This window comes from Artemia franciscana, chromosome 3, assembly GCF_032884065.1.
Source record: "Artemia franciscana chromosome 3, ASM3288406v1, whole genome shotgun sequence".
Classification (NCBI taxonomy): Eukaryota; Metazoa; Arthropoda; class Branchiopoda; order Anostraca; family Artemiidae; genus Artemia; species Artemia franciscana.
Window position 1 is genome coordinate 19,157,602 of NC_088865.1, and position 20,977 is coordinate 19,178,578.

At 32.8% G+C, this 20,977-nt stretch overlaps 1 protein-coding gene across 1 annotated transcript in view; it reads left to right on the forward strand.

Moving 5' to 3' along the window:
* LOC136024979 (nucleolysin TIAR-like) overlaps positions 1-20,977 on the forward strand; it is a gene marked incomplete in the record, with an annotated part of 241,291 nt that overhangs the window by 185,624 nt on the left and 34,690 nt on the right. Inside the window, 1 exon segment of the mRNA XM_065700589.1 lies at positions 16,323-16,398. Coding sequence (XP_065556661.1) covers positions 16,323-16,398 — 76 coding nt within the window.

Here is a 20,977-nt window from a genome sequence, read left to right on the forward strand (position 1 = left end):
TGCTTCATTGAGCTTTCTAGCGTTTTGTAAATGGCTGAAACGTCTCTCTTGGAATTGATTTTGTCGCTTTTCTGATCTGTGGACTCATTGGGCAAACACATAATATATCTTAGGAGAATTGAAAAAAGTACCTTCAAAAAAATCTGTAAAAAAGAAAAAAAAAATACTCGGCGGAAATCGAGGACAAATAGAAGTATCAGAAATTTATAGCAGAAATAGATGACGTCCGCATCGTTGAGCTTAAAAGCATTTTGTGAATGACTTCAACTTCTCCCCTGGAATTTATTTCATCGCTTTTCTCGCCTCTGTACTCGTTGGGCAAGAACATGATTTATTAGATAAGAATCTTCTGTAAGGGAAAAAGCCCCTTTAAAAAAAAAAAATTAAAATTACGAATGCCAATTTTGGAATGGTTATTTTGTCACACATAATGCCCATCGAGTGGCATTTTAATTTCGTACCCAAAGGGGTTTGACTTACAATCCCTCCCTGACTCATAAAAAGGTTTATTACCAAATTTTCGTGATGTCACGAACAAGGACAAAATCATTCCAAGAAATAAATAGGTTTTAACCAAGACAAAACTACGGTGGAAAAAGACGAAAGATGAAATTATCGTCTTAGAGTAAACATTAAAACCATAGGACTAAAGAAAAATAACTTGTAAAAATCTTGCACACGGAATTAAACTTTTACATAGCCTTTTTAGCTTTATTTAAGCCCAAGGTGATAAATGTTATGAAAGTTGGGGTAGGGTCAATCATTCAGTGATTCTTATGGGAGTAAAAATAAACAGCTAAAAAATAAAGTTTTAACTTCTTATTTCTGTTATCGTTACTTTATTATTTCTGTTACATAGCCTTTTTAGCTTTATTTAAGCCCAAGGTGATAATTGTTATGAAAGTTGGGGTAGGGTCAATGATTCAGTGATTCTTATGGGAGTACAAATAAACAGCTAAAAAATAAAGTTTTTACTTCTTATTTCTGTTATTGTATCCAGATATTTTATATATTATTATACATTTTATAGGAAATTCTGAATTTGATGTATCTTCTATACTTTAAATTTCTATTAAGTAAAGAAAAAATTAGCTGTAGCTATCTTAATCCTGAATAGTGATTGCTGTAAAGTTACAATTAAAATAAAATTTGGAAAAACTGACAAATCGTGTTATGGCAGCAAGGTTTTCTTTCCCTCATTGTTATTGATGAGTAGAATTGGAGTAAGAGTTACGATAAGTCAATATCTGTGTCGGAAGAATCTCGAAATATTGTCCACCCCACAACTCTGGTTTTGAGACAAAAGGATTTTTTTTTTGTATTTTGTTTCTGAACACTTGAGTTTTTCATAAATAAACCTTAATTCAATAACTCTAGTTGAGAATGAGGTTCATATATGTCCTTGAGGGGGACTATTCTAGGCAATTCAGTCACATTAATCAGATTGACAAAGTACATACAAGCTTTCGATTTAATCTGGGTGGGATTTCAACCACTTTTGAAAGATTCATTCTGCCACACGGGTGGGTGTTTGAGAACCCATTGAAGGTGAAAATCCTAATTAAATCGCTGAAAGCTGATAATGCTGTTTTGAAAAAGCTTTTCTTTTTAAGAGAATGGAAAGTTGAAGCAATATTGATCTTTGTAGAAAGTTGAGATCTTTCTCATTGGAATAATGAATCTCTGAAGTTAGGGGATTAAAAAACAGAGAGTAATAGTAGCATTATGCATTTAAAAAAAAATTATTGCAGGTTCTTAATTTATCTGGTTCAAATTGTTGTTTTATACTCATTTTAAAATCGGAGTCAGAACCAAAAAAAAAGAAAAGAAAGCAGCGACTTGGTACATTTCACACCGCGTAAAAGCATTCTTTTTCTTCTTTTTAAGTCTTGATATGATTCAGAGGCAGTATTGGGAATATATATAAAAAAAAAAAAAAAGCTTTCTGTAAATGTTGGAGAGAAATTTTGACGAAAAATCCAATTACTGCCAGTGAAACTATGTGAGTGTTCGCGAGTCGAGTATAGCTCCAGAACCATCCCAATTGAACTACTCTTTCATTTTTGAAAAATGCTCTCTTCTGAAGGAAATTCCTTAATTTGTTTTAACTAAAAAAATTTTAACATTTAAAAAAAAATTTAATGTTTTTAAAACATTATTTTTTTTAAGTAGTTAAAAAATATTAACTACTAAGTTACTTTTATTTTTGTTTTAGCTATACACTTTTGGTTTTATTTTTAATTGTGTGACAAGAAAACTGGTTTTTCATTTGTCATTGTGCATCCTGCTTTTCCTTTAATGTTTTAAAAGCTTTAGAAGTGCCCCGTACATATCCTTCTTTTTTACTCTTTTCCTCGTTTCCTCATCCTTTTCCTTTTTCTATAAAATAAATTTGCTACCTTTATATGTTTCTCTCATATAATTTTTTCTACGTTTTCTTTCACTAAATTATATTTAACTACATAAATAAGTGTTCCGAAGATTTAGAAATGTCCTATAGATATCCTTCTTTTTTACTCCTTTCCTCGTTTCCTCTCCCTTTTTTTATAAAATAAATTTGATACCTTTATATGTCTCTCTCATATAATTTTCTCTACGTTTTCTTTCACTACTCTGCATTTAACTACTTATATAAGTGTCCCCGACCTTTAGATGTGTCCCATACATATTCTTCTTTTTTACTCCTTTCCTCGTTTCCTCTCCTTTTTTTTATAAAATAAATTTGATACCTTTATATGTCTCTCTCATATAATTTTCTCTACGTTTTCTTTCACTACTCTGCATTTAACTACTTATATAAGTGTCCCCGACCTTTAGTTGTGTCCCATACATATTCTTCTTTTTTTACTCCTTTCCTCGTTTCCTCTTCCTTTTTGTTTTTCTAGAGAATAAATTTGTTACCTTTATATGTGTTTTCATACTATTTTCATACGTTTTCTTTAATTAATCAACATGAAAGTACTCATATAAAATCTCAAAAAAAAACAAACAGCTATCTAATACATTACCTCTGCGTTCCATAGTCAACATACTCTAGTATTTATTTATTTTTCCTCCTCTATCCATTTACCCTATCCTTTCAATTATAACATTTTCTTATAACCCCCCCCCCCCCCAAAAAAAAAAAAAGAAATCATTTACTGAGGTTTTAATCGGTTATATTATTTTACAAGAAAATCGCTTTCGCATATCCTTCTAACAAAGAAAATACCGCTTACATCAAATTTGATAAAAATTTATAAATTGCCTATTATGTCTGAACTTAAACAATCTGTATTAACTGCACTTCCTTCTGTCCCCAGGAAATATGTTGGATTCTGACATTTCCTTCTAGCAAAACTTGCTGGTTTTTTTCTGGGACGCCGAAAAGTTTTATTACAGAGTTGGGAGGGAGAAAATCTCGGCGTGTCAAACGCTTACAAATTGTAATTAGAATGACGAAAAGAACGATCTATTTTGCCAAGCTAGTTAATTTTTTCTGATGGAAAAAACTAATAACTCCTGAATTTAATAGATTTCAAAGAAAATTTTTATTTCTACTATTAATATGGAAAAAGTTCAATTCTTTGTAAGGCTCAACTTTGATCATTTTTGAATATTTATTGAAAAGGGGATGGATTAGTTGTGCAACTTTTATCAAAAAAGTCCGGGGGGATCTTTTTCATTCTTCTGCTTTTATCTCATTTAGTGCTTGTATAGATTAGTGGGACTTTAAATAGAGCTTCCGTTCCATCAAAGACATTCATCAAATTTTCTCTTCATAATTGGTTTATTCTTGCCCAGGTAGAAATGAAACTCTCCGAAGACGTAACTTTTTTTCCCGAACTTCTGTAGAATTTCTATTAATTGGTTAACTGAAACGTCGAATGATAAGTACATTTCCGCGAGAAAACTTCCTGTAAAAAAAACTCTTCTCTGGAGACTGGAAACTTTTCTACTTTTTCGATAAGGGTGAGAGGGGACGTTAATTTATTTGCAAAGAACCCGGGCTAAATCCAAAGCACGTATTGTCAAACTTTTCCCGAAGTTCGATTGTAGATAATAGCTGTTTCGATTCCCGAAGTTTTTTCTTTTTTTTGTTGTTGTCTTATTGACTTTCAAGGATTTAGCCGATCGGGAAAAGACTATAAAAACAACGTAAAAGTTATCAATTTTCAAAAGTTTTCGAAATTCGTTTTGGCTTCTGTTTTTTTCTTCAGATAAATTTTGTGCTTTACGATTAAATGCAATATTCAGGATAAAAGAAACTGTATTGTGCAGTATTTGATAAATTTGAACCGTAAGAAGTCCGATTTGACCCAGTCTGTGTCCAAGTCGTATCCATCGCTAAAAAACTTGTGACTTCGATTTCTCAAAAATTTCTCGTCATACTCGTTGTATTTGATGTCTTTTTAGGGATGGATACAGTGAATCGCTTCAAATCTTTGATGTCATCACAGTTGTCAGGACTCAACAACCCACTACAAAGGGGAAAGGGAGGGGACTTCGGGCTCAAAAACCCCTAGTGACAAAGTCCAAGGTTTTTAAACTTGTTTTATGTACAACTTGCCTTTTTTTCTCTCCTTATTCCTGTGTACTTAGATAAGTCTTATTGCACTAGCAATTACGATAATTACTGAAAATTAAACCCTGCTTCTCGGAAAGCCATTCAGCCTTGAACTACCTAACACTATCCACTGATTTAGGGTATAACTACCAATCAAGGCTACCTACAATCTACCTACCGATTTAATAAGCTTCAAGGAATAACAGTGGGGACTCTTATGACCTGTGTCAGTTAACTGAAATATGAGGTAGGCCTATAATGAAAGTTATTAATAATAGTAATAATAATTTATTTCTTACCCACTTACAAAAGGGAAAAAGTGGAGTACAAAGAGAATTGTATTGAGGGCAGAGGTGGTTTTAGAGGGGAGTAGAGGTGTTACTTGCTCCGGACGCATAAATTTTAGGGTCGAAAAAAAAATCAAATAAATAATCTAACTGTTGTAATTTATTTTGTAATTTTTTATACGGAATTTTTGCAATTTTTGAAACTATTTTTATAAAAATAAGATAGAGGGTGCAGTTAATAAGTGAAAATAATTAATCAATGAATAAAATAAGAATAACATATGAACGTATTAAATAATGATGATTAAATAATAATAAATAAAAATCAAGCTAGTTAATAATAATTAGTAATTTAAATAATAAATTGAAAATAATCAAAAAATTAATTGTTAATTAATTAATTGTAACAATTTTTTTAATAAATGGGAACACTGGTAAAATTTGGCCTGAAATATTTTTTGGGAGACGAGAGGGGGCTGACTGCCCTGGGGGCAAGAGAGGCCAGAACCACCACTGATTGAGTGTTAAAGGCCGTGTTACTCAATAATCCAAACTGCAGTCAACTAATGTTGTTGTTTCATTACTGTCCTTTTTTAAGGAAAGGAAGGATTTACTTTATGATCTTAAACTTCAGCTTCCTACATCAGTATTTCCAGGACACTGTTAATGTCCCATGCACTCCATAGCAGAGAGTATGAAATAGGAGATTATTATGTCAATGAAATCGCCCTGATTGTGGCCACTCTATTTGATCTGATTTTTGGCCAATAGTCACAGACACAAGATGAACGTAGTAAATCGTATCATAGGGAAAGATGGAGATTAGTTTCGTGCAAGGTCATCATTTGATACCCCATGCAGGATCTTAGTGTGTAAGAGTCCTGAACTGTTATGTTGTTACTGATATGTGCTGATATTGATTCTTTTTTTTTTCTTTTGTTAATTGAAAAAATTGAGTTATTCGTTAAGAATGGATGAATCAGTCTTGTGTGATATTTCTAAATTTTTACCCACGAGATATATTGAGTGAAATTGAGGAGATAAAATTTAATTTTCGAGAAAATGTTCGTTATTCTAATACTCATTTAACTTCAGTCATTAATTTAAGTGTAACAAACAATTCCTTAAAATATAGCCAATGTAAACTAGATAAATAGTCCGAAAAAATTGCTAGAATGTGAAAAGCATTTGTCAATTCAATCCTAAAAATCTTCAAAACCCAATAAAAAAAAGGAAGAAAATAAATTGAGACTTGACCGTTGATTTCCGCATTTTCACACTTCAGCTCATTTCTATTGTTAAAGAACAATTAGTGCAGAATTTTCAATGGTGGGTGGGATGATGTTTATTTATACAAAGGCGAAAATGACTGCCAACAATGAACCAGATGGGAGATCAGAATTTAATTTTATTGCGCATGTCCTATTCTTGGCGGATTTTTGGGCTGTTATGTATTTTGTTCAGAATAATTTTATGATTCTAAACTGATTTCATTTGCCTGGCTTTCCGGTGACTTCAAGTTGAGTTTTTGGTATAGTGTCTTGAAATCATAGGGGTAAAAATTTTAAGGAATTCTTTAAGCTTCAAAAATCTCTTTCAAGAGAGGAGAAATCTAGTGCACAAAAAAAAAAATGCAGTGTGCTTAATTATGCCTACCGAATTCTTTCAAGGTTCTTCCAACTTCTCAGGGCAAGTCAGAAGGAAATTTCAGGAATTCCTCCTTGATTCCCTTTTATCTTCTGTTTTAACGAGTCTTTCCCCTCCCCTTTATTATTTCGTAGGTATTTGCCCCTTTGTTAAGGTGTTCTACTAGGGAAAGCAATCACAACAAATCGATATACAAGAAGTTGTTATCCTCTTTTCTGTTCAAAATAAAGGTTTACCTTCATTGGTGTCAACGAGGCTGGAGCTTTTAGGTGTGATACTGAAAGCTTGATTTTGCCTCTAGTGTCTTTTTTTATCCTGGATGGTCGTATTTATTTTTAACTTTTTTTCTTTAAATACTTTCGAGTCGTTTTGAGAAATGCTGAAGGCAGAAATGACGGTAAAAATTCGGTCTGATAATATGTATAATAAACCGCTTATTGATTTTTTCCTTGTACCAAAGTTACCTCAATTTTTTAGAGCTTTGTCTCCTATATCTTTTTATGTGAAATAAACGTACCTCAATTTTCTACTGCTTTTCATAATGAGTATTTTAGCGGATTCGCCTAACAAACGCAACTAATGACAGATGCTTTCTTTGCGTTGCCCATCTTATAACGTCTTTTGACCATTGTTAATATAAAGACATTTGCTCCAACTCAAAACTGAAAAGATGCAGAATGTGTTTTGATTTAGGACGGCTGAATTCTCTTATTCCCTTGGCCTTTGAGCGACGTCGATGACAGAAGTGATGTTGAATTTTCTGTCCGATGAAATGTGACAATAAATCGCCTATTGATTTTTCCCTTATGGCAAACTAATTGTGACAGGTTAGAAGTTCAAAGCGACGTCTACTATAATTGGATTCGTATAGGTTTTTATCGAGGTCCTCGGTTAGGACACTTGGGGTCTTTATTGAATTTATACAAGTGTCACTTACGCCAGGGAAACCCTAGTGAATAGATTCTTGTTGGTTTTTTTTTTTTTTTTTCGGTTTAATAGACTTTAGGGAGTTGTTTTTTTCTTGGCCTTGAAATATCCATTTTGGTGCTAAAAGAATATATAGTGGCGGTAGTGTAACTGTTTATGCGTCTATTTGAAAAAGTCGTGACGAAATTTACGGGCCCTATAGAAAAAATAAAAAGATTAAATTAATGGCTGTCTAGGAAAACAATACTAAACCGTTTTATATTAGATTTTGGGTGTTTGGGGGTAGGCAAGCTAACTGTTTTTGAAAGACTCTTGTCAGGTATAAAAAAAAATACCTATTTCCCTTCTAGGGGGGCTGGTGTGGGCAAGGCCTACTTCTTCTTCTGCCCTACACCATTTTTTTTTATAGAAATTCTAACAATGAATTATTTTTCTTCTCATGGGAAAGCGAATAATCTGTCATGGGTGTTAGACTGATAGTCGTGTTCTCGGCTTTATCTCTCTCCCCTTCTCTCTCATTCTGTCTTTCAATTTATCTGTCTCTTTTTCTCTTGCATCCGTCTTCTTAAATTGAAAAGAAAAGCAAAGTTAAATAATCCGGTTGTTCTGCACGTTTTCCCGTTTATTTTTTTTTTCGTTATGTTGCTTATCCTATTCTGTGCGGTCTATCAAACTTTTGCGCGTTTATTCTGTCTTTTTAATAACTTTTTTTTCTTTCTTCTTTTTTTTTATTTAACTACATACAATGGAGGTATTTCATTATTTACAAAACTATTGATTCATTGATCTGGGTTTTTGACTTTGTTTTATTTTGGATGCATTAGGGAAATTGGTGACCTGAATTATAATTATTAGCTAAGGGAAATTAGCCTCCGATGTACTTTAGGAAATTGAGTTAGCATCATTCCCCATCCTTGGAAATATATCTGTTGGCTGTTGTCGATCCTTCTAATGGTGCATTAGAGATAAATTTGAAGATTTTCTAAAGCTTTGTGTCATCCGAATATTGAAAGGGGATTGTGTCGACGTTGAGGTATCTCTCTGAAAGCGGAGATATTAATTTTCAACTTGAAGGTAGTTTGGAGCTTTAATATTAAGGGCTTGGTTTATCTATTGGCAAAAAATTTTGTTCAATATTTAGAAGGAATGCTACTTTTGCAACTTGGCAAATTAAAAAAATCTTTAAGATCTTTACTTCAAATTTTTTAAACTTGTAGCTGGAGTGACATAAGGATTAAGATGCAGCTGAAATGCCTGTTGCTCTAGCTCTTATATCTGTTATTGAATATAAATTTATTTATTATATTGGGTTGGTATAGATTTTAAATATTCTCAGTATAATTGAAGTCGCAAGTGTTTATTTTAGTTGGCTTGTGAGACAGTAAATCCTGAAGACCTACAATAATTTAAAATAAACCGCAGAATGTTTGCAAACAAGGCATCCCATTTCCTATCACGATGTTTTTAAATGTAAAGTTTCACATACCCATCTTGTAGTTCACCTAGCCTGTTTATAATCGAAGTTGAAATTTACAACGAGTTTGAAGTATCAAGAACATAAAAATAAAAAAAAAATTCTCGGGCCCCTCCTAGGTCTTTTCGTACTTTAAAAATACTGTTTTTTAATTATTTTAGGTCTTGACTTAAAATAATTAAGTCTAAAACTTTTTTTTTAATTATGAAGTTTTTGGGGCAATTTTATCGGAGTTGACACGTTGGAGTGTGATGATAAATAACCAAAAATAATTAGGTAGGTTTGACAATGGCCTTCGTCTGCAAAAATTCAAAAACTAACAAATTGTTGATTCCCAAAGACAGCTAGAGCTTCTTTAGCTGCTTGTTACCGTATGTTTTTTTTTTTTTTTTTGCCGATTTTTCACCAATGTTTCTGTTTTTTTTGGCATCCACTACTATAGATGACTTAAAACAGATGAATCACTTTTTTGTTCTTTTTTTATATACATGCTTTTCTTAAGTTTCTACTTGACCAATTAAAATAATCATAACTCATTTTCAGCGTTATTGGTACTTTAAATGATAAAATATGTAATTCAAAAATCAGTCTGCCTACGACGGAGTTAGCCGATTTCCCGTTTTATTGGTCTCTAATGTTTTCTCGATATCTCAGAATTGTTTCAAATTACAACTACAATACTTTTCAAAGTCCTGCTCCTCAATCTAGTTATATTGCCCAATTATTTTAGTCACATTAACATGGACCTGTTGAGTAAAAAGAAAAAAAAAAGGCTCAATAAGGTAACAAGAATTTCTCAAATAACCATTTAGAAGTAGCATATGGGAAGTTTTTTCAACGTTTATTTTACAAGTAATTATCGAAATGGAATATATATATATATATATATATATATATATATATATATATATATATTTATATATTTATATATATGCTTCGCATTTACCTTTAGATAAAGGAGCATTAGGTCCTTTGTTATGGCATTTACATTTTCTAGGTAATCACCGTCAGGGGGAACAAAAGGATTGGATGAATCTCAATATTTTTTTTGCCTTACAAATGGGACAATATGCTTTCGTTTATTGTACTAAAAGGCAGTATTGTTTTCCATCCTTTTCTCACAATGTGTTCTTGTCAAGTGCTTTTTTTTTTTTTTTTTTTTTTTTTTTTTTTTTTTTTTTTTTTTTTTTTTTTTTTTTTTTTATGACTATAGTCTGTCCTCTTGATTTCATTGTCTGGAAGAAAACAAAGTATTAAGAATAAGTTTGCAATTCTTGTTAGTCGTTTTTCTACGAGAGACATGGCTCAATTTTACCAGCAAATACGTAATGGAATCCCCTCCGCCCTTTTATTAAAGGGCTAAAGGTTAAGTCTATTCATTAATTGTGTTCTTTGGACACTGGACGCCGTAAATCGATGTTTCTCTTACCATAGTAGTCAGATGATTGTTTTCAAATATCCGACTAGAAAACTTATGTTTTACTCGTGGGAAGATTAAGGACGAAGAAGCCCAGAATATAAAGAACGTACTTTATTTTTATTTATTTTTAAGGAAATTTTCATTGTCAATATCCCAATCGTAGCGGTTAGATTGGTCGATACCTCCCCAACATTGCAAATTGTACCTTTTTTTGTTGTTGTGTTCTGTGTTTCTGCGAGAAGAGGCACCTAACAACGGCTAGCTGAAATAATTTCCGTTTTGATGGGCTCGGAGACCATTATCTAATAATGTGAGCTGACGTTATGCAAGATATATTGCTTCACCAAGATATACTGATTATCATCTGTTATTTCCCTCGGTGTACATACTGGCATGTGTATGTGTCACTAATTGTTGCTGTACTTTTATAAACTTGGATTTACTGGAGGACTTCGTGTAGCTGTCCAGTGTCATTTTGATAAGTTCATTTTTTGCACAACAATAAAAGAAGAGGGGAGTAAATAAATAACACGGAACCGAAAAAGCTTAAACCAATAAATGTCCATCGGTTTCTTCTAATGGCGACCAAAATTCAATTATTGAAGGGAGAGAGAGACACCGAAGATTAGAGATCAATTGGTCTGTGGACCTTTCGACTCATCTGATTGTATTTGGAAACGAATTTACTGTTGGATGGATATACATTATTCAGCCAAAGAGGGATACTCTAATGGTTTTTAAAGGAGAAGGTTTGAAATAAATGTGGGAGAGACAAATTTAAGTAATGGGTGGGGAATATATATTTGAGGATCCTGAAATACAACTCTTGATCCTCCGAGACTTTTATATAATTGGCTAGAATCCATGTCCAAACGTACTCGTGCTTTCACAGAAGAAAGAATACCACTTGAAATTCGTAAAAAATAGAAGTGTAAGAAAGAGTTTGTGTTTGCGCTCTAAGGCTTTAAGGGGTTTAAATCACCATCACGTTTCCTATTGATTGGCGCCTAAATTCGCAGAAGAAATGTACTTTGCATCACGTAACCAAGATTTAAGGAAGAGCTTTTCCAAGGAAGAACATTGGAAGCTACAGTGATGACAGTGGTCAAATATGGCTCTGAAGCATGGGCGCTTCCAAAAGCAGACGAAAATTTACTAGATGTTTTCCAGAGAAATTGCCTACGGATTGTTCTGGGTACCCGACTGATTGAGCATATTTCAAACAGTAGATTGTACGAAAAATGTGGTTCGATCCCGCTTTCTAGGGCTATAATGAAAGAAAGGTTGAGATGGCTAAGCCACGTTCTGTGGATGAAGGATGACAGATTGCTGAAGATTGTCCTTTTTGGCCAACCATCTGGGGCTACACTGAAAGCAGGTCGTCCTCGTGTGGGTTGGGAGGATGTCATAAATAAAGATTTAAAGGAAATGGGAACTTCCTGGGAGGGTGTAAAGAGGGAGGCCTTGAATAGATTAGGTTGGAGGAGGAGCGTGCATAGCTGTGTTGGCCTCAGGTGGCTTGGTGCTCCAGTGAGTTATTAGTAGTCGTAGTAGAAGTATGATTGTACATTTTTAGGCGCAAATGCTACGGTTTTTGCGCATTCTAACGTGTTTTTGGCAAGAGAAAATTCTGGGAGGATCTTCGAATGAGTCTTATTTGGTTAAACTCCATATTCTCCTCATCTGTGTAGGTATGCTTTCACAGTACTTCTTTACAGTGAGTGTGGAGGTAATTAAACCATCAGCCTCTTTTCTCATCGCGGTTTATGTAGAAATTGCATGTCATAGGCTCAAAATAAAAATAGATTGTGTTTTACCAATTTTAACTGGCAAAACAATCAGCGTCACTGGCTGAAGGGAAAAGGGGCATTTGCAATGGCTATAAAATTGTTTTATTTTTAACCAGCCACTTCTCGTTTCTATGTGCGAAACCGTTCCGTTATTAACAAAAAGTCAATACCTCCAACCTGAAAGTTTCCCATTTTCAAAGATTTGCAGCTTTTGTTCTGTTAAAGGTTTCTTTAAAAATTGAACACTTATCCCAATGCATTCGAAACCTTTCCAATAATGTATTGGCTTCTCATAAAACTTGATACAGAATGACAGGGGAGACCCCCTTTTCTAAAATATGCCTTCGGTGTTGGTGGATCCTATTGGTTTTGCATATTTTTCCTCGATAAATGCCAAGGTCTGGAAAAGCTAACAATCTCCCAGAGGAGACATGAAAATAAATAAAATAGTACTATTCTTCTCAGCATCAGATATGAATTTACATTTGGAACAAAATTTTACATCACAAATAACCTTAGTTTAGGCAGCTTTGTTGTGTAAATATTTTAACAGGATTTTTTGGAAATAGTTAGAAAAAGCAATGAATGAAATACAAAAAAAAGGGAAATAATTTGCCTCACTGAAAATTGAGCTTTAGAATATTCTCCAAATACTAACGATTGTGAAAAACCCCGTCTTCTTCCCGACGCCATTTGCAAGAGTTCCGCCATGCCGTTGCTACTTGTTTAGAAAGTATTTAAATTGCTTAAACTAAGGCTGAGTATGATTGAGGACTTTCAGAGGAGTAGGAATAAGACTGCTCCGTTTTCCTATTATTATGACTAGAGAAACGATGTATCGATTATGGCATTAGATGATTGTTCAGTTATTTCGAACTCTTATTAGTCTCAAGAAAATAGCTTTATTCATTCAGATATTTAAAAGTATATACCATATAATCCTAATGAAGTTGGAATTCCGATAAACGGACAGAAGGGTTACGAGGTAATGACGAACTGTATTTTTTATCGAGGAGTATCATAACAGTGGGCAGGACTGTGTTGGTTGGAGGATACGCATTTCCCTCTGAGTATGGAGCTAGGACCTCGGGCACTGCTAGACGAAGTCCACCGGAAGATATTCATTTATTAACCTCCTTGCCATCTCCAGCGAAAAATCCTGGATATGACCATGGGAGTTGGAGTAACATTAGAAAAAAACTATTTCAGTCTGGAATCGAACAAGGAGTAGCTCCAAATTCTCCGCAGCTCTTTTTTTATTAATTCTTTTATTGTTTACACATGGTATTCATTTACAGAAAATTTTACTTGTGAAAAAGTACATCGAATTTTCTAAGCTCCGAATCCGAATTTAAGTATGGAACTAAACTTTTATTCACAAAAAGCAGATTACAGAAAAAAAGAATCGATCATAAGAAGATCTGTCGAATATAAAAACTGACAAAAAGCTGAAAGACAGATGAAGACACAAGCTGAAAAACTGGGTGGATGTCCGGTCGTATGTTATCATCTGGTTATAATAGCTCGACCAACACGTATATTACGGGGTTTTCATTGTTCGCGATAGACATAATGTCGGCTTTGCCAAAAAAAGTGGAGATATTGCAAATTTTTGATGTATTAGCAATACAATTATGTCCTTCTTTGTCTGTTCGTGTTATGCTTAGAAGCTTTTACATCCTAATTTCAGATAGTTTAGTGTATCTTCATTCAGATAGTGTATATGATTTTGCAAACTTCAATTTCATGTCTGGTTATAATTCACTTTATTTGTGACTTTTTTATGTTGTTGGATTGAAACATATTTTTGATCCTGATACTTGTATGAAAGGAAAAATAGTTGAATATGAGTTTCTTAAGACTAATGTTTCCAAGTTTCGTCTGTATCATTGGATTTGAATTATATCGTTTGCTATAAATCACACACTAAATTAAGCATTCATCCTGTCTTAGATAATTTTCCAGTTTAGTTTCAGAGAATCAAATAAAAAGAATTGATGAAGACTCTTCATTTGATTAAGACTCTAAAAAAATAGACTCCAACTCGGAGCCATTAAGATTTATCATCAATGAGCTGTTTTGTTTCAAAGGAAATAATTCTATCCCCATGGCAATCTATTTCATTTGCCCGGATACATTATTTCGACGCGCCAAAAATTCAAATATTCAAATTTCTTTGAGAGAATCATTGAGCCGATTAATCTAAGGCCTTAGAAAATGTTTTAGGAAATTTTCCTCGTGGGCTAAAGTGTATAGATCGAACGGTATATTTGCATAATTTTGAACTATGTATACGGTCAATGTATCTTGTCTATCATAGATTACCCCGCGTGACCCGGTTTTTGATTAGATTGATATTTAATCGTCCAAAAAAAGATAATCAGGTTTTATTTTATGGAGAAACTGAAGTATTGAAAAAACTGAATATTGTGAAAGGAGATGTTCTACAAAGAGGCGATTTAATAGCACTTGAGATTGTATTGTCTATTTAGGATTTTGTTGGGGTTTTGTTGTCATATCAAATAGATTTAGAGTTAAATCAAGCTTACGGAATATTTAGCTTTTTGGGGTATCTCAAACTTGCTGAAAGTCAACCTTCTAGCCATGGCATTTGTTATCTTCAGAGAGCCACCTTTGAGTTCCTTTAAGTGCATTACCTATTTCTTTTCTTTTTTTTTGCATCTATATATATCCAAAAAATCTTTAACGTGTTTTGCTGAAAAGATAACAGTTGTTAAAATTAGCAATCATCTGTAATTATATAGTGTTCAATAAGCCCATTTTTTATTTGTTTATTTTTCTCAGAAATTTTGAACATTAAAGAAAAAGATTGTACGTGCTTAGCAGCGTTACTGAGCTGAACTATATTCAGCTCAAACGGAGCACTCAATGACCTGAACTGCAATGGCACCACTAAAAATGGTCATTATCAAAAGATCAAATTTCTTGAGACATACCTCTTAGAGAAATAAATAGATATTTATATTTGACTGTGATAGATGGCTCCACTGAAATTTCCATCATCAATAGCCAGACTTTGTTGTGACCCTGCATTTTAAACTTAATTTATCAGTTTTTTTTTGTTTAGGTAATATGTATAATTTAAGTATTTGGTTCCTTAAGCCTAACAGGTCTTTTTTTTAAGACATTAACAGCTCGATTAATTTTTTTTTTCCAATAGAAGGTATTATCTCTGACATAGCCTATATTAAAAATGATGCACTAACGAAACTAAATCTATCTTAGTAATAGCAGCTCGGTCATTCATTTCGCCATACTAGCATGGATAGAGTTGGATTTCTATCGTCCGAAGTTAGGTAAATCCGTGGAAAGTATCTGTGATTGAACTGATTCTAAAACTTCTTTAGAAAACAATCAGTGTCATTTCAAAATGGATTCCGCAACTCTCTTGAAAGAAAAGTTTCAGGTTTTGATAATAAGTACTTAATAATTCACATCAGGAAATTTAGAGATAATATTCTAAAACTTTTGCTATTGACCTTAGTCTAGAAAATCTAATGGAAGTGAAATAAATTTTCATAAAGTTAAATCTATTGATGAGCGTTCCAACCTCGCATAAAAATGTTAGTCCAGTGTCTCATTTTAGTTTGAGTATCATATTCAGCTGAAAATGTTTGAGTAATTGCTGAATTTTAGGCTATGAATACTGAATATGAGATATATGTACTTCTCAATGATTTTAAAAAGGAAAATATCCCTTTTTTTCCTTTTCGTAGGAAAAAAAAAATCCGTTTTTTCCTTTTTTTGAAGCTGTTCGTTGATGTTCGTTGTTCGTTGATGATTTCGTTTTCATTCTATATGCACCTCATTAGAATAAAGAATCTATATCTCAGGATCAAATTTGAGTAAGGTATATATATATATATATATATATATATATATATATATATATATATATATATATATATATATATATATATATATATATGCTTCCAAAAAATAAAAAGGGAGTGCTTTAAGGTTTGTCCTATTTATTTATTTCTATTAGAAACTTACCTTAGATTGCCGTCAACATTACCATCTAATTCTCATTGCGAAACTAAAATGATATGTTATGGAAAGAAAGGACCCAGCAAGATTCTAGCCTTGATTAAAATTGTGTCAGTATCCCTCTCCCAGTGATTGACTGATAAAATTGTCCTTTATTGTAGGTATTTTTATGGGGAAAACTAAATGACAAGATTATAATCTAATAATTTTTTTTTTTCAGCGATTGTCGGGTAGTCCGAGATCCCCAAACTATGAAATCCAAGGGCTATGGATTTGTTTCTTTTGTTAAGAAAACGGTACGTATCATTTACATTAGTTGTGGTATTTTGGTTGATTGAATTGCCATTCCTCCCCCCCCCCAGCTCTTTTCCAACTTTCTACTTTTTCTTTCTTCCATCTGTCTACTTTTGCCTATGGTTATATTATAAGGTAGTTTTAATTTACTTTATGGTTTTTTCTTCAGTGTTAAACGGTTTTTACATACTAAAATACGGTCGTAGTGGGTACTCTTTATGTGTCGAAAAAGTCAAAAGTTTTCGAAAAATGATAGAAATTGGCACATTTAATATACCGAAATTTCTTAGATTTAAAGAAAATACGAGATTAGAATGCTGGGGATACTTTTGATGCAGCATCGGGGATTTCTAGTGGTTGTACTCTTTGCGTAGACTAACAAGTCGTTTTCTTAGAATATTCGGAAAAGAGGCGTAAGAACTCATCGTTCGAATCAAAAAAGTTTAATGCTGTCATCTTTTCTGTTGAAATGTATTTCTTTATTGAAATTAAGGTTTATTTAGCCATCACTTATATATCTACTATCAACTATCCGTAAGTTGGACCTATGTCAAAGCTATTGTTAAATTATAAAGTTCCACTTGTCCAATCACATTTTCCTTCTTGAGGGAAAGCTTTGTTGGATTTAATTTAACAGACCAGCCCAGTTTTTGTTAATTACTATTTTCTGCCAATAACACATCGTATGTCTGGCCGTTAATGTATTATACTCTTTTGCCTCTCTATTTGACGCTATATTAACTGGAAAATGCATTTGCTTTTATTACAAATGCACTTATTGTTCTCCTAATAGGACTGTTGTCCCAGCACGAGGGAAATTTCCCTTGAGTAACTTTGGTCATTTTAGGGGGGTGTGGTTACACCTTTTCTAAAGTCCATGTCCATCTACCGAACAAAAGCTTATATAGTAGATAAAAATCATTTAGATTGAGTTTGTGATGTGGAACTACAAATTCCATCAACTTTTTACACAGATTGTTGCTTTGAGATTAAAAGTCATCAAAAACAGAAAAAAAAATCAAAGGTTCACTTGCCCTTGCCAATTTCTAGTCACAATAGAGTGGAAAGCTATAGTGACTGATTAATTTTGCTTCAAGTAATGCATAATCATAGCATATAAAAGCAGGTGTTGTTGGTATTGCAATCCTATTTCCAAGTATTGCCTCCTTATGCTATGATTCTTATATTTTATCAGATCCGTCATTAAGATTGGAAAACCGTCATACAGAGTTTCCATCTTTTCTAATTTAAAAAAAAATATCCCATATAGTTTATTTTCCCTGTGAACATTTTGATGTTATTTTTCTGCAAGATTTTCACTTTTTTTCAACACAAAATGACAATTTTGCTATCGTTTGATAGCTGAGATCTAGCTTTATCTGTCTGTATTGTAATGTAGCTTTATATGTATTGTAGCTTTATCTGTGAGTATTGGCTGTAGAATTATATGTGCATTTCTTTTTTCTTTTCTTGTTTATTATCAGAAAAACGTAGAAATTGGATTCTGAAACAAAAACGAGCCAAAAAGCAAAAATGTTCCTATTTATTCAGCGAGTTTAGATCATTCTCTGAGAAAAAGTCTTAGTAATATCATAATTGTGCCTTGGTAAATGTACATATCTGAAACTAGTATTTCCAATGATACATAGTTAGTCCAATGGTGTTGGTTAAATGAGTGGGTTTGTTGCTAAATCCCATGTTTCAAAGGGAACATAAAACTTAATCGCATTAGTTTATAAAAATTACTCTGATTGGTCAATAATAATTTGGACGCTTGAAAGTTGAAATTTTCACTTGAAAGTTCTATTTTTTCAACTCAACAAAGTAGGAACGGTAACCGTGCATAATTTTGGTTTCATTCACAAGTGTGATTGTATTGCGAGCCGAACATTTTATTATTATGTATTGATTGATTATTCGTTTATATATTTAAGGTCAATCTATTTTGATCTTGTATAAAGATTTCAAAACAAATTAGCCTCCATTTTCAGTTGATGTGTATAAACGGGGAATTCCATCCTTTGTTTTATAACTTAGCTAGGAAGAAACGGGATTTCGAAGCTTTTACCAATATAAGAGGATTTATGTATCCCGAAGGCTATTCCTTCGTTTTTCATTCTTTAAAAATTCCAGATAAACTAAAAGGGGATTAAAATAGCAAAAGAAAATATTTACTCATTGATTGGCTGTTTAATCCTTTCAAAAAGGAATCCGAAGTGAAGGTATCTTGGAAAGAGTTTCTTTTTTTTTTTAACTTCCCGAAGAAAATTAGTTTAATTCCATAGCCATGTTTGGAACTGTTTGTTCATGTGCAAACGATAAAAGAAAATTTGTGATTTGAGAAAAACGGGTAAAAGAAGAATTTATGGAAACTGGAATATGATTGAAGGTAGTAAAGAGTGAATCCTTCTATAGATTTGATTAGAAGAAGGGTGTTGTGGCTTTATGCTGTAGTTAAGGTCTTAGGATTAGTAATAGTAGTAGTTTCCTCGTCCCAACATTGTTTTAACGTTTGTATGTTAATTCCTTTGGGTTTCTTTTAGTCCAATTCCATCATAATCTGTTGGCTATTTCATAAGTTTCAATTAAACTGAACAGTCATAATTATGGGTGAATATATGAAATTCCATTAATAATGGAGGTTTTTAGGTGTTTTGAGTTGCCATGACATCAAGAGACTAGAGCGAGAAAAGCAGGCTACAAAGCTGCTTTTTGTTTTTATTAGGTATAAGAAATTGACTTGTATAGGCAATGCGTCTATTTATCCTTGGAAATCTGTACAAGGAAAATTTTGGATAAATAAACTCTTATCTATATTTGATTATACATAGAGTTTAGTCATTTTTTTTTGCGGATGTAATTTCTGTCATCTTTTGTGATGTCCATTATGCACTGCCTCCTATTTTGTGCCTCGCTGCTTAAATAAAAATCAGAACCTTCCCGAGACCAATCTGATCAAGTCATTTTTAAAATTTGGTCGTCAATGTACTTGGTTGACTATTAACCTTTATTGGTTTGCTCGAATATTCAGATAAAGAGATGACGATACACTTTTTTGCCATATAACAATAAACAATTTCTTTTGAAAACAAGTTAACTAGGTACGTGCTTAGTAGTACACTCAAGAATATTCTCAATGTTCAAGCTTATGAAACGTCTCAAAATTTTATACATTATCTCCATCGGATGAATAATACAAAATCAAAATCAGCAGGCCAATATTTTTTTATTTTTTTTTTTTAATCTTCTTTGCTCTTTGTCTTTGTGCATTTGTTCAACTTAGCCACTGAACGGCTCATATTTCGCCCGCTCGCAAGATGGGCAAACTGTTGGGGATGAGACTATCGCATAAATACTATAAGCAAACAAAATCAGATTAAGTTGATATTTATATTGAAAATAAATCTAAGCACATCTGCAAAAGAGCAAAAATCTGTGGTGCCAAAGATCTTAGTTGTATTGTACCCTTTAAGGCTCTTTGATACTTTAAAAAATCATATCCTATTAAAACCGTATACAAAACCCTATCTCGTCTATTAAAAGCTTTTTAGTTTGTGTGGCCAAACTATTCAGAATTGATTAGGCGGTCTTGCCACAGCTTGTATGACTTTGATAAGAGATCTGAACAAACGACAGAAAATTAAAGGCTGGCACCTACTTTCCCGAAAATCTTAGAAAAACTATTTAACTATTTCCGTTTTGTGCCAGACATAGAGATATTTAGATTTAATGAAACTTGCGTCAATAGAAAGCATACATTTTGTTTCTTTAATTGAATGGAACAGAGTTTTCTTTTTAAATTTCAAGATAGGGTAGTCCCTGGAAATATTCTTGTATTTTTGATTAGAAAAAATTAAAAATCATCTCAAAAAAAGTCTCTTTGAATAATTTGAAAGCTTTGGAAGTTTCCTGTTGTGCTAACTGCCTTGATTGAAGTTTTTGCGGACACAGAATGCATATTATTTATACTGTACCTACAGCTATTAGATGGCTTTTTGCTTTACTATCAGTAAGAGATTAGAGGCTTCCTTTGTTTTAAACTAGCCTCTTGTTAGCTTTTCAACCTGTTGACACATACAGTCCTACCAATTTTTGCCAAAATTGCTTCAGAAGCTCCCTGTGGTGCTGAAAAATTTATAATGGAGCCCCTTTGTCTTTGAGACTCTCAGCCGACGCTGGAACTAAATTTACTTTTTTCGCCACCTAACAGTATATTGGCCTCTCTGTGATGTCCACATAACTGGTTTCCATGTACTTTTAGCCCTTTCTCTTTGAATGTAAACATTGAGCATTGTGTTCCTAAAACAAAAAGTAGAGTTGGTTGATTTTAAGCCCAATTTACTAATTTCCACTTCTCTTTTCTTTTCTTTTTTTATCTTGCATACGAATACTGGTTGTTTCTAAATCATGATCTTATTTTCCCTTATGAATCTATCTGGCAACTTTATGTTGCTCGTTTATTGATTTTTTAAACTTTTATGTTCAATTCTTTCATTCGCTTTCACTTTTTTATATTGTCAATGGCGTTAATTGTTTCTTATTCAGTTAGTGATAAAATTTTAATATCCATTGAAAATATAG